The sequence below is a fragment of the Trichechus manatus genome, unplaced genomic scaffold (genome assembly GCF_000243295.1).
Source record: "Trichechus manatus latirostris isolate Lorelei unplaced genomic scaffold, TriManLat1.0 scaffold00061, whole genome shotgun sequence".
In the NCBI taxonomy this organism is placed as follows: Eukaryota; Metazoa; Chordata; class Mammalia; order Sirenia; family Trichechidae; genus Trichechus; species Trichechus manatus.
In genome coordinates this window covers 12,841,100-12,859,051 of record NW_004443997.1, presented here as the reverse complement: position 1 = coordinate 12,859,051, position 17,952 = coordinate 12,841,100, and the positions used below count along the sequence as shown (strand labels likewise).

The 17,952-nt window shown below is 42.6% G+C and overlaps 2 protein-coding genes across 6 annotated transcripts in view; one reads left to right on the top strand and one right to left on the bottom strand.

The window, feature by feature from the left end:
• Positions 1-234: 234 nt before the first annotated feature.
• Positions 235-4,928, bottom strand: RPL6 (ribosomal protein L6). The gene is made up of 7 exons (XM_004379064.2): positions 4,875-4,928; positions 3,722-3,955; positions 3,530-3,628; positions 2,355-2,498; positions 1,696-1,744; positions 923-1,107; positions 235-428 (listed from the first exon to the last, which is right to left on the bottom strand). Exons 2-7 carry the CDS (start codon positions 3,953-3,955, stop codon positions 276-278), a joined length of 864 nt encoding a protein of 287 aa, XP_004379121.1. The 5' UTR covers positions 4,875-4,928; the 3' UTR covers positions 235-275.
• Positions 4,929-12,475: 7,547 nt separating this feature from the next.
• PTPN11 (protein tyrosine phosphatase non-receptor type 11) overlaps positions 12,476-17,952 on the top strand; it is a 75,341-nt gene continuing 69,864 nt past the window's right edge. For 2 of the 5 annotated variants that reach the window (XM_023733787.1, XM_023733790.1), the window contains exon 1: positions 12,523-12,711. In XM_023733787.1, the coding sequence (XP_023589555.1) occupies positions 12,698-12,711 (14 nt within the window). In that variant the 5' untranslated portion in view covers positions 12,523-12,697. Of the gene's footprint in view, positions 12,712-17,952 lie in introns of all 5 variants that reach the window. The other 3 variants (XR_002824531.1, XM_023733789.1, XM_004379063.2) reach the window with 2 other exon arrangements.

The window sequence follows — 17,952 nt, the reverse complement described above, 5'->3', positions numbered from 1 at the left end:
AAGCCAAGAAGCCAGACACAAAGAAACTTGCAGTCAAGAACGCTGATGCCAGTGGCAAAGTTAAAGGGGAACCCAGGGTCAGAAGCTCCTGAAAAGGAATCCCCACTGCAGCTGAAACCACCACGCTCCATGCCCATTCCTCTTACTAGAGGCAAAAATCCCATTAACCTGGCTGGGTCTGACACTTCAGAGGTAAGTTAAGAATTTACCGAAAGAAAAAACAAAGGACACAAGTTAAATGTATCACTTATTTAATTAGGTTCTTTGCAAGAAATCTAGAACACCAATTTGTGAGGATAAACTCCATTTGTGAGAGCGAACAAAGAACGCAGGTAGCCTTGGAGCTGGGGAATGGCTTTGATTTTTGGCATAATTTGTGAGTCTACAGCTTTCTGATCAATCTTGCGCTGCTCTGTAACCTCGTATTTCTAAAGAAACAGAAAATTTAACATTTAATAAGCAGGTCATAAGTGCCAAATTCCTGGGTCAACTATGAACTCCTGTCTCACAAATGCTCATTTCCAGAAATATTTATAAGAGCATTAAAGGCAATTTTGAGTATTCTTTTTGAAGGCTGTAAAATATAATCTACTTTTTACATAATAAAAATAGCATCTCTTATTCTTTTGTCTACTTTGATGTACATCCAGGATAAATAAGTGCCATTCCTGATATACCAGTAACAGTTAATTCTTAGAAGTTTCCACCAAAACCTCAGGATTCTGGTTAGAGTGCCCAGATTCCACTATAAACTACTAAATTTAGAAGAATATGGAAAAATACTGAGTACTTCCCAGACATGTCTCATTATTTACACCTTCTATTTTTCTCTTTCTGTGTACCAATGCTTAAGCCTGTTTATTTTCACTCCCAACTAAAGGTGCCAGTGATATCACAGGATATGACAGAAACAGAATCTTACCTCTTTCTCTGTGTCAAAGATCTCGCCTTCTTGGTGTCTGGGCTTCCGCAGCTTCTTCTTCTTGAAGTAAGCATCCGTGAGATGTTTTGGGATTTTCACACCACTGATATCAATTTTGGTGGAGGTGGCAATGACAAATTTCTGGTGTGTTCTACGCAGAGGAACTCGATTGAGGGACAGAGGTCCTAAGGGGGGAAAAATTAATTGGCGAGGGCAAGGGGAAACAAATATTAAGAACTGACTTTGAGTAGGCACTAAGGATGCATCTGGATAAACCCACTAAGTTAAATGTTTTGGGTTTTTTTTGCAGATTTGAAGAACTTCCAAACTGTTCTTTCTACTGCCAGCATTGAGAACTTTTCAAAAGCTCAGTCTGTCCAAGGCTTTTCTCCTTCAAATCTTTTTAAAGTCACCCAGGCCAGGAAAGAGCAGTTACTTACTTACGCAGGTGAGTCAGAACCTTCACAGGTCCCTCATGCTAAATTTAGGCACAGTATCCTGTTGCCAAATGACAGACCAATTACAAGTTTTATGCAGGATGCATTCCTGGCACCAGTAGTTAACCATTCCATATTTTAGGTGACAGTGACTTGGTGCTACTGACACACAAAATTTAAACACCTGCCTCCATTTAATCCATACGTACACAGGGCAATGAAAAGAGGCTCAGAATCTCCTGGCACTGAGAAACTTCCACACTGGCAGGAGCAAATGCATTGCAAGCACTTAAAAATTTAAGTTGGAGAGAATATAAAATCCAAGGATTTTCTTACCTGTCACAAGTAGCAAGCCACTGTCCAGCTGCTTCAGGAAAATCACTCTCTGTAAGGTAAATAGAAACGCTAAGTGTACTTGTGTTTCTGTAATTAGGAACTGACTTTTGAATCCATCAAATCCCAAGTGTCTAAATCTGGTAAAAGAAGTATCTATGTATGTACGTGCTCAGCAGTTCTGGAACACAATCATGCAAAACTCTTAACAGGGGTGGCCCTAAGATATCAGCTTTTGCGTTTAAAAAAAAAAATGAGCAGGTATTACCTTTAATAATAAAAAAATTAATACTTTTTAACTCAAATTAGTGCGAATCTTTCATAAGGAAGTAACTCAAATATAGAAATACCTTTAGTTAAAAGAACATTTGAACCATCTCTAACAAGTGATATAATCAACAACAGGGAATGGTTAAGTAAATCACTGTATGTTTGGGATTAAACACGTTATCTGTAACAGGAAAATGTTTATGCTGGGTGAAAAAAGTAGGAATTATTATACACAGTATGTATGACCATTTCTATGCTGAAACGCTCTGCTACTTAAGAGACTGGGTCATTAGTATTATGTTATGGGTCATTTTCTCCACTTAAAAACAAACAACACACACACGTTAGCCAACATAGGCGAATAAAGGAATCCTCCCAGAGTGCCCACTCACCTTGCCTCTGTGGCGCCCAGTGAGGATGATGAGAACGGTCCCGGGAGTGATGCTAGATCGCAGTTTTCTAACATGCTGACTGAAGGGTTTTTTGCCGTGGCTCAACAGCTTCCGAGGCACATCTTCAGTAGGGTAATACCTAGGCTGGAGAGAGTCCATGGTTCTGATTTATTTAAACAAGCCCTTCAGATTAGCAGAAAGCAGAATTCAACTTTTGTCAGTTAAACCTTCGCTACAGACTTCTTATATGAAACTTAAACCCTTATTTGCACTATTACATTTCTGTCACCAGTAAGTACGTTTTTAAATTTGGAAAAGGTCAACATTATGCTTCTGTACCCTCTACATGCAAACCTAGGATGGAAATCATTTACAGAAGGAGCTGCATTCAAGCAAAGCTGGAAAGGGTCGAGCCAACTTACCTTTGTAAACTTGGGGTTAAACTAAAACTTAGCTTATGTACAAACCATTTTTATATACTGTCATGTAGCAGTGATTCCAAATCTTTCGGGGTTCTCTGACCTCCACTGTAAACTACAGCCCTTCAGAAACACGTCATACCACATTTTGCATAATGTTATGAAGAGTGAAGAATCGCTTGATTCCCAATTTAAATAAAACGTAACTCATTTCCAACTACACCGATTTTAGTGGACAGTCTTGCTTATAGCACATACGTGAACACCTAATAGAAAAAACAGCTCACAAAAACTGTGACAAGAAAGGAAATCAAAGTGCCATTCCCCTCTGGTGTGGCAATTTTCATTGTGAGGGTACAGTACACCTGGGAAACATTTCCTTAATAAGCACAGAGCAAACTTTGGGTCTTGTGTGTGGTGATGCTGGTGGGGGGGGGGGGTGCAGAAACAGTGCTCTACTGGATAAATGTTTTCTGGGCCAGGCAACATTCTAGGCTGTGTTTTGTTTTCCATTTAACCCTCACAACCACCCTGTGAGATAACACTTTAGTTCCACTTTACAAGGAGAAAAGTAACTCAACTTACTTAAAGTCAAGCACAGAGCGGTAAAGCCAAGGTGTCAACCAAGAACCTATTATCTCAGATGAACAACTCTCTGGTAAACATCAAACCTCTAAAAACTCAGTACATACAAATCTTCAGAGTATTCGCGCTTAAGCTAAACACATCCAATCTGCTGCATCCTCCAAATCTTACCATTTTGCGAAGTTTAACCACTCGAGTACCACCATTCTTGTCACCACCAACTGGTTTTGTGACAGTAGCAAGAACTTTCTCCTTCTTCTTCTTTTCAATCTACAAGGAGACAAGGCATCAAAAAGTCATGAGGCAAACAAAATCTTTAAGAATTAAAACATAACGATCAGCGGTTCTCCTCTCATCCCTTACCCTGGATTTAGCTGCTGAATACTTCCTCTTGTACATGGCCTTTCTGGAATACATGGCCGATCGGGAATATCTGCCAATTCCTCTGACTAGGACAGGATTTCGGCTGCAGTGGGGCTTCCCCTTCTTGGGCTTTTTGCCCTTGAGGTTAGCCTTCTTAGCCTTGCCACTGGCATCTTTCTTGGCTTCAGGTTTCTTCTCCTTAGGGTCCGGCTTCTCAGCCTTTTCACCCGCCATCTACCAATATTGAAAGGAAAAAAGAAGGTACTTCATTAATCATCCCTAACAAGGCAATACTTAAAAACTGCACATTAAGAGCTCCCCAAACCACAAGTCCTCACCATCTCCTTCAATTAGGTAACACCCATTTCATCTCCCAACTCCCAAAAGATACAGACCTTCCTCCAAAACTGACCTCTACTTCAGCCCTGCATTACAGCTGGCTCAACATAAACTTAAGATCTGGAAATATCATACTCTCGTTAGGTTTTTGCTAAATATTTAGTGGTTAAAATTCTGTACACCATTATTATTCTTATTTTGCGAGTTAGAAAATTTAGGCAGAGACTAAGCTCCACAATTAGCAATCAACGAACATGGAACGTGAACCCATCTGCCTTTAAAGCCTTCGCTCTTAACTTTCAAGACTATTGCCTCATTCGAGAAACTCAGTTGAGGAGACCAGGATACATACACAGGTTAGCCCAAACCTGGCTCATACTTAAAAAAACACAGCGCCAAGAGAAGACTTCCGGCCGCAGACGTGGGAAACATGGAAAAGCAGCATTTGGCCACAACCCTAAATCCCAACGTGGCTGAGACAAGCGCAGCGGCGTCTTCGGGAACCCCAGCCCTGCATTCCAGAGCGCGCGGCCTGGTCTCTCTGGCCCCACCAACCCACTACGGATCCCCGCAGGGGCTCCGTGTCCCATCGCGGGAAGGTGGCGAGCTGCCGCAGCCTCCGCGGCATTCCACCTCGTCCGCTTCGTGCCCCGCCGCAAACCCAAGCGAAAGAAATGAAACGTCTGGTAGGCCTCTTAGCTGGCCCCGAGCATGTCCGGCCCTTCTAGGTATCAACTTGATGCCCTCCTGGTTCGGATGGCGAAGGATTGGAGTCCTGAAACCAACTCTTGAAAAGAAGCCCCACCATTCTTACCTTGCAAGATGGGAAAGAGAACTAAGGTCTTAACTTCCGGTCTATAAGGAATCACGGGAGGTGTCAGTCCCACATCCTTCCGGACCTGAAGCATGATGGGAAATGTAGTTTTTCCTCCTTTGAAGGAAGGCGGGTCGGGTACTCATGACGACCCCGTGCACGACACAGGGAAACGCTGCTAGTCCTGCGCCTTTCCATGATGGGTTGCAGATCAGACCAGTGTGATCCACAGGATTTTCAGTGGCTAGTTTTCAAAAGTAGACTTTCCAGACCTTTTTTCCTAGTCCATCTTTGTCTGGAATCTCCAGAGAAATCTGTTTAGCATCCTAGCAACACACAAGCCTCCACTGACAGACAGGTGGTGGCTGTGCATGAGGTACATTGGCTGGGAATTGAGACTTGGTCTCCCATGTAGAAAGCAATATTTCTACCACTGAACCACCAATGTCCCCAACAGAGTACTTCTGGGGACCGAAATAGGGTTGCCAACTTTTTATTTTGCCTAGCAAGGACATTAGGAAACAACGATAATTCTTAGTGTAAGAATGGATAGATAGATGCATAACCCTCGAGTAAAGTGAAATCTTTGCTATGAAAGGCTAGTTGGAAATCTTCCATGGATATTTTCTGCACAGCTAGTTTAATGCTCTCTCTCCTAATCAGACTATACACTATGCTTAATGGTGAGGGGTCAGAGAACCTAGAATTGAAAATGAATAAAATACATTCCTTCCTCTGGAAGGATACACAGTCAAAGGAAAAGCAAACAGAAAAACAATTACAAGTTATCCCTCCTGGGAGATTTAGGAAAGATTTGGAGAAGAATTGAATTGGTTTTTGTGTTGGGTTTGGATGAATAAATACAAGTTTGGTAGATGAAAATGGCAATTAGAATAATGAATGCAAAAAGTATGGAGGCATGGTCGTGTATCCCTTCTACAAGCATTTGCTGACCACTTTGTACTCAGCTTCTTCATTTCTAAAATCAGGATAACAATAGTACGTAGCTCACAGAGTTGTTGGAAAGATCAAATAAATTCACCAAAGCACTTAAAACAGTATCCAATGTATGGTAAGTGGTCTGAAAATGTTAGCTCTTGTTATCGTCACCATTATGATCATCATAGTTGTGATGAGATCTCAGTATATACCAGTAGTCTGCTAACGTGTATACACCACGGATAACAAGAGCTACTATTGCATGCTATGTGCCTAGAACTGTGCTATGTACCTTTATCGCATTTAATCTTCCCAACAACCTATGTAGTTGTAAGGTGTTGTCCAGTGGATTTCGACTCATAGCGACCCCATGGGACAGAGTAGAACTGCCCCATAGGGTTTTCTTGACTGTAACCTTTATGATGCAGTGGTTAAGCACTCAGTTGCTAACCGAAAGGTCAGCAGTTCGAACTCGCCAGCCATTCCACAGGAGAAAGATGTGACAGTCTACTTCTCCAAAGACTGCAGCCTTGGGAACCCTATGGAGTAGTTCTACTCTGTCCTATAGGGTTGCTGTGAGTTGACACAAAAATACCCCATAAAAGCCCCTAAATCAAAATGTGCACATTTGTGATACCTTCTGGCTTGAATTTTCCATTTTCTTTCACATGTTTGTTGCTCATGGCTAGAGCTTTTCACCTTGGTTTTTTTCAGATCCAAACCACCTGCTCAGTGGCTTTGTCCCTGGAAATCACGTCATAGCCTCTATCTGGCTGTGGTTGACTGAGGATACAGCATAGTGATCTGATTCTTCCAAAGGCTTCAGAAATGTCACTAGAACCCTTCAGACTACAGTGAATGCAGAGTTGCCAGGCCTGCTGAAACATGAGGCTTCTCAATGTGGGTGCCTTCCATACAGATTAAGGATGAGTGTGATCCTAATAGCCTGCATTTTGTGTCAGTTGAGGATTATTCACTGCCCAGGGATGTGATACTCTTAAGGAAGAGCTTGGGCATTGCTCTTTTTTGAGAATGGGAGTGTCAGCAGCTTTATTTGTTCAGCTCCCTTAGCAAAATACCTCTTAGAAACTACTGTTTCAGGAAATGTATCACAATGAAGCACAGCGGTGCTTATTTGAGCCCTTCAAAAAGTCTGACAGTCTCAGACTTTCGCTGCCGTTGAAATAAAAGCATAAATGAACCCCTCTTGTGGTTTGTTATGGTATTGCAAAATTTATGGTTCATTACCAGTCAGTTTAAACTCATGAGGACAGTTGATTGTTGTTGTTAGGTGCCATGAAGTCTATTTTTGATTCCGGGAGAATTCATGTGACAGAGTGGAACTTCCTCATAGGGTTTCCTATGCTGTAATCTTTATGGGAGCAGATTGCCAGGTCCTTCTCCTGTGGAGACGCTGGGAGGGTTTGAACCGCCAACTTTTCGGTTAGCAGCAGAGTGCTTAACAATTGCTCCACTAGGGCTCCTTGGCAGTTCATTAGTTGGGCAAAATATCATAAGTAATAAGATATAATAACAATCATGCTGGTTATAAAGTAAACCTTATTATTAAGTGCCTGGTTTTGTCATGTACAAAATGCTCTTAAATTTATACAGTGCATTCTTATTTGCAAATAATAAACATGTCTGGAGATACTAGGGCCCTAGTGGCTCAGTGGTTAAGAGCTTGGCTGCTAACAAAAAGGTCGGCAGTTCCAATCCACTAGCCGTTCCTTGGAAACCCTGTGGAGCACTTCTACTCACGTCCTATAGGGTCGCTGTGAGTCGAAATCCACTCGATGGCAACGGGTTTGGTTTTCTGGGTCTTGGAGACACTAACGATCCCTGGTGGTATAGTGGTTAAAGCGATTGACTGCTAACTGAAAGGTTGGTATTTTGAAACCATCAGCAGCTCTGCGAGACAGAGAAGTCGCCTTCCGTAGAGATTCTTTACAGCTTTGGAAGCCTCATAGGATTGCTCTGAGTTGGAATTGACAGCAGTGGGGTATTGTTTTTTGTTTTGGTTTTGGAGACACTCATTTTAACCCTCATCACAACCTCCCTGTGAGGTAGGAATGTTAGATGAAAGAACTGAGGCTCTATTAGAATAAATGAATTACCCAAGGTCACATTCTAGTTACATTGGTTCGTATCTCTTTGTGGCACAGAAAGACAGAAAACCATGAGACAGTTGTACTGCAGAAAGGGCACTCACTGTCCTTGTAGCCCAGAGGCCACTTGGTGTATGACCTCAGGGTCATATACCCCTGCACATCACTGTTCTTATAAAATGGGCATGATATTGACAATATTGATAATACTTCCCTGAGTGTTAATATTAAGGTCAATATAGTGATTCACTGACTCACTGAGTAAATGATTTCCTCCTAAGAAAGTTCACAGAAGCATTATTTTTAGTGGCAAAAAAAAAAAAAAAACACCCCAAAATGGAAGTAATTTGAATGTCCGTCAACATAGGAATAGTTGACTAAGTAGCACGCATCCGTATTATGGGATACTTTGCAGCTATAGAAAAGAATGAGCTGTTTAGTACGGCAGCCTCTAGCCAGATGTGACTATTGATACCTTGAAATGTAAATAGTTTAAATTAAGCTATGCTGTAAGTGTAAAATACACACTGGATTTTGAAGGTTTAGTAAGAAAAGAAGGTAAAATATCTCATTGAGAATATTTTCTATTGATTACATGTTGGTTGATAATATTTTGGTGTATTGGTGTTATGAATTGAATTGTGCCCCCCAAAATTTGTGTTGTAAATGCTAACCCCTATACTTCTGGTGGCACAGTGTTTGAAAACTTGGATGCTAGCCAAAAGGTCAGTAGTTCGAATCCACCAGCCACTCCTTAGAAACCTATGGGGCAATTCTACTCTGTCCTATAGGGTAGCTATCGGTTGGAATCAACTTGCAGACAACACGTTTGTTTTATTTTTTAATACTTGCAGATATAATTCCATTTTGGAATGGCTTTTCTTTGTTATGTTAAGAGGCACGTCAGTGTAAGGTGTGTTTTAAGCCAATTACTTTTGAGATGTAAAAAGAGCAAATTAGGACAGAGGAGCAAGCAGAGATGGGGGAAGATAGATGCCATGCCAAATAAAGATCACCAAGGAGCCAAGAAATTGAAACTGAAGAGACAAGGAAGGACCTTCCCCCAGAGCCAAAAGAGAGAGAAAGCCTTCCCCTAGAGCTGGTGCCCTGATTTGGGACTTCTAGCCTCCGAAACTGTGAGAAAATAAGTGTCTGTTCATTAAAACCACCCACTTGTGCTATTTTTGTTATAGCAGCACTAGATAACTAAGACAATTGGGTTAAATAAAACATATTATTCAAATTAATTTCACCTGTTTATTTTTTAAGTTTGACTAATAGAAACTTTAAAGTTACGTATGTGGCCCACATTATATTGTATTTGGAAAACCAGTACTAATCTAGAGGGATGCCCATTGTGTATTATATGAATCACAAATTATACACACAAACACACACAAACATCTAATGAACCTACTTTAAAAAAAAAAATAGAAAAAAATCTATGTTGTGTATGTGATTGAATGTGGGTGTGGAATGTGTGTATATGTTTATATAGCCATAGTGAAAAGTCTGGAAGGATATACTCCAAACCATTAATATTGGTGGGCATTGAAGAAGAGAGAATATACATTGAGGAGGAGGTAAAATTACTGTGTTTATTTGGCTTGTTGCAAGGACCTTGTATCGCCTTTCTAGTTGAGAGAGAAATTCAAATAAAGCATCTATAAATAAGTAAATTTTAAGCTCGTTGTATGCCAGGAACTGTGCCAGACTCTTGGGATATAAAGATGAAGAAGACAATGACTTTGTCTAAAAAGCTCATAATTTAGGGGAAGACAGAGAATTATCAACTGACAATGACTTTGAAGTGTGTTAGGTGCTGACAGAGGCACAAACAGGCTGCCCCAAGAGCATAGGAAGGGGGTGTCCATTTTACCCTCAGTTAGTAGTCAAGGTGTACGCGCAGAGAATGTTTCTGGGAGGGACTGCCTGAGGTGGAGCTCAACTTTCCATGACACTTAGTTCTCCAGATACAGAAGGGTTGGAAGAGTATTCCAGGAAGAAGGAAGTAAATTTTGGAAAGCAGGGATGCAAGAAACAGCAATAGGCCTTTAGAAACTGCTAGAATATGCAAGGGGGTGGGAGTAAATGAGGCTGAACAGGTAGGCAGAGGCCATACTTGGATGGGTCTTAGGTGCTAATGGAAGGATTTTAATTTAGTGCTAAAAACTTTGATCTCACTCAAAGACCAGGGGAGTGACATGACTAGTTTCACATTCTAGAAAGATCCCTCTAGCAGCAGAGTATATAGAATTATAAGAATGATTAGGGAGGCACAGTTTCTGTACTGAAGGAGCTTATAGTTTACTTGGGGAAAGAGACAAAGGATAATTAGCATTTATCAAATGCTGACTTTGCCAGTCACTATTCTAAGTACTTCACAAACACGAACTCTTTTAATTTGCACAACTACCCCATGGTGTAGGTACTATTTTGATCCTCATTTCACAGAGAGGGAAGCTGAGACACAGAGGAGTCAAGTGACTTGCCTGCGGACTTGCAGGCAGGCAGGCAGGCTGGCTTTTGGAGGTCAAGAACTTAATTTCCATATGATACTTCCTCTTAGATTTATAATGGAGCATGTTTGGTTCTAAGCTAGGATAGGTGCCTTGAGGACCAACTAAATCTGGACAAGGAGAATCAGCTAAGGCTTCCTATCACAGAGGAGGTGACTTCTACTTTGAGGTTTGAAGCATAGGCTAGAATTCATGGTTGGGGGTGGGCAGGAAGAACCTTCCAGGGAAACAGAAATTGTTTAAAGACCCTGAGCTAGGAAAGAGCATGGCATATTGAGGAGAACCAAAAGTCACTCCACACAGCTGGGTCATAGAGAATGAGGCAAGTGGTGGAGAGCGAAGGGGCTAGTGATGTGGGCAGGGACCAGACCAGGCTGGGTCTTGTACACCATGTTAAAATTTTTTGGGTTTCATCCGAAAAGCAGTGAGAAACCACTGAAGCATTCGCAAATCTTAGCTGAGTAGAGTCCTCAGGATGTGCTCTCCACCCTGGATGCATAACTGAATCACCTGGGGAATTAAAAAAGAAAAAAAAATTCAAGCCTGGGGCCCAACCCCAGTGATTTGGGTTAAATTGATCTGGGATGGAGTCCAGGCATTGGTGTTTTTTAAAAAGCTTTCCAGATTTTAAAATTCTAATGTGCAGCAGCCAGACATGAGAACCAGTACATTAGCTTATCTTGTGGGGAAAATAGTGTGTGTGTGTATACTTTGGGTGGGGGTGTCCTAACCTCTCTCCCTCCGCAAAAAAAAACTGCTACAAGTAGAACATAGTTTAGGGGCACCCTCGCCACAAAGGAGCTGATGGGAACTTCCCCTACTTCAGGGAATGAGTAGTTTTGCATTTGCGATCACTCTGTTATGTGAAGAGTGGATTGGAACTGGGTAAGCCTATAGGTCTAAGATCAGTTAGGATGCTGTTTGAGTCATCTAAGTGAGATAAAATTTAGGTGGTCAGGATTTAGGAGGATGGAGAGAAACAGGGCTGGGCAACTGCTTGTTGAACAGCTACTACCTAAATGGAATCAACATATATTGAAGATAAATTTTTGCAAGGAGCACATCAATGTTGAAGCAGTTAGCGCATGGTATGACGGTTCTTTGCATACGAATGAGATGGGAAGCAATAGGTCAAAAATGAGGATTTTGGAGCTATACAGATGTCAGCTCAAATCCTAGCTCTGCTACTTACTAGCTCTATTCCCTTAACAAGTCAATATATTTTTAATCATAATAACAGGTAAAAATGATAATAACAACAATTAAAAAAACCAAACCCAATGCCGTGGAGTCTATTCTGACTCATAGCGACCCTATAGGACAGAGTAGAACTATCCCATAGGGCTTCCAAGGCTGTAAATCTTTAACGTAAACAGACTGCCATTTTTCTCTCGCGGAGCGGCTGACGGGTTCGATCCACCGACCTTTTGGTTAGCAGCCGAACGCTCCTATAACAATTATAAAGTACGCATTGTGCAGGCTGGAGCCTTGCTGGCGCAGAGCTTAAGAGCTTGGCCGCTAATCATGAAAGGTCGCTAGTTCGAGTCCACCAGCCTCTCCTTGGAAACCCAATGGGTCACTATGAAGTCGGACTCGACAGCAAAGGGTTTTTTGAACTATATAGGCCAGGGCCATTTAATCCTCACAGTAACCCCAAGAACAAAATGTATTTTACAGATGAGGAAACTGAGGGACAGAAAAATTAAGAAACTTTCTCAAGATTGCATAGCCAATAAGTGGAGCAGCGATTTGTGGAAGAAAATGAATGAATTTCGATCTGGCAGGCAGCGCAGGGATGGAAATTGACACAGTAAGAAAGGATGTGATAGGTCCGAGGGAGTGCGTACAACGGCAAGTACGCGGCTCAAACCCAGAAGATTTAAAGGAGGAAGAGAGGACGCTTTGGGAACTAAGCTGCGGCGGCTACACGGAGCAAGCGCGCTGGCATTACCGATTGTCGCTCATTCCCCAACAGACTGCAAACAGAAGTGGCGGCGGGCGTCGCGCGGGGTGACGTCACGGTGGCGCCGGCAGGGAAGGGCGGGGGAGGAGGAGGAGCGAGCCAGGCTGGAGGTGGGGGGGCGGCTGCACAGTCTCCGAGATCCCCAGGCCTGGAGGGGGGTCTGCGCGAGGCCGGCTGGCTCTGCCCCCCGTCCGGTCCCGAGCGGGGCCTCCCTCGGGCCAGCCTGATGTGACCGGGTCCAGCAGAGCCTGAGCAAGGAGCGGGTCCGTCGCGGAGCCGGAGGGCGGGAGGAACATGACATCGCGGAGGTGAGGAGCCCCGGGGGCCCCGGCTCTGGCCTCCGCCAGGCCCCTGCCTCGGTCGGCCCGCCCCGCCCGGGAGGGGACGCCTTGGACGGGCCCCCGCCCCGGGGGGGGCAGGTTCCCTCCTAAACCCCTCGATCTCCTGGGACCGGGGGCCTGGCCCTTCCGCGCCCCCACCCCTCGGGTCCCCATTCATTTCCTGCCTCCCGGAGTTCCGGCTCGCGCAGCTGGGGGATGCCGGTCAGGACCGGGGCAGGTAGAGCCGCCGGGGGAGTCGCGGACGCCAGCGGCCCGGCTTGGCGCCGCATTCCTGACCCATTGCCTCATGAGAATTGCCTCATGGTGATTCCGAAATAACCCTGCTCACTTAGGGAGGCTCCTCGGCCCGGGACGCGGGAGGGAAGTGCAGGGAGTTGCGCGGGGTCGGGCCTCTGAGGGTCGAGCTCTCTGGGTCAGTCTGCCCCTCGCGCTCTTCTGGGGAGTTCACTCAGAACCCCTGATCCCTACGTATCCTTTTGCATCTCCGTTTTCCCCTACTTCTCACGTGCCAGAAATGGAAAAACTGACTGTATCTGCAGCTATTAGAAGTATTTCCTTCCTCTGCGATCTTCGCTTTGGGAGATTGTGAGGGAAGGGAGCTATATCAAGTTATTTAATCCTTCATTATAACCTTAAAAGTCAGGTAACTTAATCATCCACGTTTTACGGCTGTGGAAACTGAGGCTCAGAGGTAAGTGACAGGATTTGAACCTAAGCCTGTCTCAATTGAGGGTCAGAAGGATTAGTGAGTTAGTGAGATCCTTTGAAAGTTGAGGGTAGTAACGCTATTACTAGCTAACATTTATTTTAGGTCTTAGTCTAAGCCAGGCAACGTTTAATCTTTACAACAACCCTGTGAGGTAGGTACTATTATCCCTGTTTTACAGATCAGTAAACTGAGTTTCAGAAGTTAGGCAGCTTGCGTAAGGTCAAGCAACTAATAAGCTGGTGGAGCCATAATCTCCACTGTTAATTACCGTGAAGCTATTATTATTTTATAGCTATTGCTAATCATTTGTCAGCCTTAATTCTGGTGTTAAACAGTAGTGTCACCTATGGTTTTCAGATAGCCATCCTGCTATTTTGTATTGCCACTCTTTATATACCACTCACACATAAGACCCATTGTCATTTTTCTCCTTGGTTGTCTGTCTAGCTTTGGTCACCGTCTTCGACATTTGAAAAACAGTTTTAAGTTGCTGGGGTTATTTGAATGAGAGACTTTTCAAAATATTAGAAATATCTCTTCAAAACACACCTGCACATTATACATTCATGGATCTGGAAAGTAAAGTTGGAGAAAAGAGAAAACGGAATACTCCTAGGGTGGACAAGTCTGTTGGCAAGTGCTTACAGATCTGGGTAATATATAATTGCATTTCAGCAGAACAGTGTATAGCCTCAAATGGTCTAATTCTTTAGGGATCTTTAAAATAAAACAGTTGTCTATTCTTTAATCTGTCAAATAGTCATTGAGCCTTTTGTTCTTTGTGTCTGCTCTTCCAGACGAGTAAGGATCTGCTTGCTTCTTTAGGAGACAGAAAGACTGGGGGTTGGGGGTGGAGGAAGCGGCTGGGTAGTAATAGACCTTACATTGTCCAACTTACTGGTTTAGAAGCATAGAAGTGTGGGCATAGTCAAACTAGCGAGTGGTAAAGATGACACTTTGAAATGGAGTAATCTCTCCTCCTCTCCAGCCTTGATATTTATTAACCATCTACTATGGATATAGAAAGGAAATACGAGCCAGCTAAAAATTCAGATACGAACACAATGCACATAATTGGGAATTATTTATTACCGTTTTTTAGATTGTAAGTCTGTTTTGTTATTTTTGAGCAGTTTTATTCAAGTATAATTGACATGCAGGAAATTGCACATATTTAAAATATACAATTTGATAAGTTTTGACATGTATATACTGGTGAAACCAGCACCATAATCAATATAATGGAACCATATCCATCACCCCTTGTGATGTTTCGTGTTGCCCCTTAATGATCCCTCCCTTGTTCTCAGGCAACCACTGTTTTGCTTTCTGTCACTGTATGTAAGTTTGCATTTTCTAGAATTTTATGTAAGTAGAATTATATATTCTTTTTTTTTTTTTTCTTTTGGTCTGGTTTCTTATGCTCAGCATAATTATCTTGAGATTCATCCATGCTGCAGTGTGTGTCAATAGGTCATTTCTTTTTATTGCTGAGTAATATTCCATTGTATGGATATACCACAGTTTGTTTATCCATTCACCTGTTGATGGACGTTGGGTTGTTTCCAGTTTTTGGCTATCGCAAGCAACTCTCTGAACATTTGTATACAAGTGTTTGTGGGGACATATGCTTTCATTTCTCTTGGGTGAATACATAGGAGTGGAATGGCTGGATCAGATAGTGGGTGTATATTTAACTTTTTCAGAAATTGCCAATCTGTTTTCCAGAGTGGTTATACCATTTACATTCCCACCAGCAGTATATGAAAGTTTCCGTTTCTTCCACATCCTTGCCAACACTTGGTATGGTCAGTCTTTTTTTAAATTTTAGTCAGTCTAGTAGGTATCTCACTGTGGTTTACTTTGTGTTTCCCTAATGACTAATAATGTTGAACATCATCTTTTCATGTGCTTTTTTGGCATCGGTATATCTTCTTTAAGATATCTTCTTAACCTGGCTGTGCAGTGGTTAAGAGCTTGGCTGCTAACCAAAAGGTCGGCAGTTAGAATACACGAGCCGAGCTGCTCCTTGGAAACCCTATGGGGCAGTTCTACTCTGTCCCGTAGGGTCGCTATGAGTCAGAATGGACTTGATGGCAACGGGTGTTTTAATCTTCTTTGGTGAAGTGTCTGTTAAAATCTTTGCCCGTTTTTTTGTTGGTTGATTTCTTATTATTGAGTTTTGAGAGTTCTTTATATATTCTGAATTGTTGTTTTGTGCCGTTGAGTCGATACTGACTCGTAGCGACCCTGTATGACATAGTAGAACTGCCCCATAGGGTTTCTTAGGCTGTAATCTTTCGGGGAGCAGATAGCCAGCTCTTTTCTCTTGGGGAGTGGCTGGGGGGTTCTAACCGCCATCCTTGCAATTAGCAGCTGAGTGCTTAACCGTTGTGTCACCAGGGCTCCATATATATTCTGAATCCCAGTCCTTTATCAGAACTGCAAATATTCTTTCCTACTCTGTGACTCATCTTCTCATTTTAACAGTGCCTTTCAAAGAGCAGAGATTTTTAATTTTGATAAAGTTGAATTTATCAATTTGTTCTTTTATGGATCGTGCTTTTGGGGTAATTTCTAAGAAGAGTTTTGCTTCGCTTACGATCTCAAATGTTTTCTTTTGTCTTCTAGACGTTTCAGGTTTAAGATCTACTTTGAGTTAATTTTTGTGTGTCTAAAGGTTCTCTTTCTTCATATAGGTATCCAGTTGTTCCGTTACAGTTGACTCTTCATCTCCATTGAATTTGCACCTTTGTTGAAAATCAGTTGTCCACTTATGTGTGGGTCTATTTCTGGACTCTGTTCTGTTCCGTTAATCTGTTTGTCTATCCTTATGCCAATAACACATGGTCTTAATTACTGTAGCTTTAGAATAAGTCTTGAAATCAAATAGCGTTCGTTAGTCCTCCGACTTTGTTCTCTCACAAATTATTTTTAACCTCTGTGTTCATTCATTCAACAAGTAGTATTGAGGCAGACAGGATAAACGGTAAGATAGGCAAAAGCTCTTCTCCTGGATGTGAGAGTAGACAAACTCATGAATAAACAAAATAATTTCAGGTAGTAAGTGCTGGGAGGACCAAAAAACAGCAGAATGTAACAGTGACCATGGAGAATGTAGTTAGTTTTGATGGGGCGTTTAGGAAAGGTCTCTCTGAGGAGGTAATAATATGAGCAGAGACAAGAATTCAGTATTATCCTGAATTTCCTTTTGCTTAATTATCAAAATAATTCTTTTTGATTAGTGTGTTTAGAGTTTAGATTTTATTTTTTTAATGCAACCATGTGGCAATAAGGAAAGCCTGGTGGCTTAGTGGTTAAGAGCTACGTCTGCTAACCAAAAGGTTGGCAGTTCAAATCCACCAGGTGCTCCTTGGAAACCCTGTGGGTTGCTATGAGTTGGAATCAACTCGAGGGCAACAGGTTTGGTTTGGTTATGTGGCAATAGGTGATGGTGCATATATCCTTGTTGTTGTGTGCCTCGAGTCGATTCTGACTCATTGCGACCCTATAGGACAGAGTAGAACTGCCCCATAGAGCTTCCTAGGCTGTAAATCTTTGTGGGAGCAGATTGCCAGGTTTTTTCTCCGTGGAGCGGCTGGCAGGTTCAAATTGCTGACCTTTCGGTTAGCAGCTGAGAGCTTAACCATTGCACCACCAGTGCTCCTTAGGTTTTAGATTTTGTATGCATTCGTTAATTAAAATGTCCGTATATTCAGTGTACTGATTCCTCTCAACCTCGTAGGTAGGGAGACTGAGGCACTGAGCCATTAAGTGAATTTCCCCCAGGCAATTTAACGGCTTTTTTAGTACAGTATTGAATTTAGATTCCATGGATGCTTGTCTGCCCCATTCTGCCTGTTCGGCTGACAAAACTGCTCACATTCTCCAAGTCTTCCTTCAACACGTGGTGCATCCTTTACATTTGCTTTTGTCCCTCTGACAGGTACATACCATGACTTGAGCTGAGAGGAGCCAAAAATTTAGCTTGTTCTCAGACTCTCGGCTTTCAGTTTATCTCTTGCAGGTCAAGTACATTTTGTCCTAGGCTCTCCCTGGTGGCCATGTTTGTTTATCTCCTGTGGGAGTAAATAAACTTGCCTTCCTGAAAAATAACAGTTCCATGACTTTCCCGTTGAAACTGAGATGTCTTTATTAATGTTACGTCTGGATTTAAGGTCAGGTTTTTGGCCAGAGCTGCTCCAGTGCAGGGGCTGCTGCAAAGATTACTTACCCTTTTTGCCCATGGTTAATGTGGAGACTGCTACAGAGTCGCACAAGATCCTGCAAAGCAGAGCTGGACGTGTTTGTAATTGTTCCTCGCAGACCTGGGTGTACTTTGTCAGGCAGATACAGAACAATAGGGGACACTGCTGATTCCTGCTTCCCCTTTGGAAACACAGACAGCAGTTGCCGTCCATTGCTGATGTTTTGAAGGAAAGGAAAAGCAGATACTGATGCTTGGTTGACTCTGTGGGAGTTGTGGACAGCAACCATGA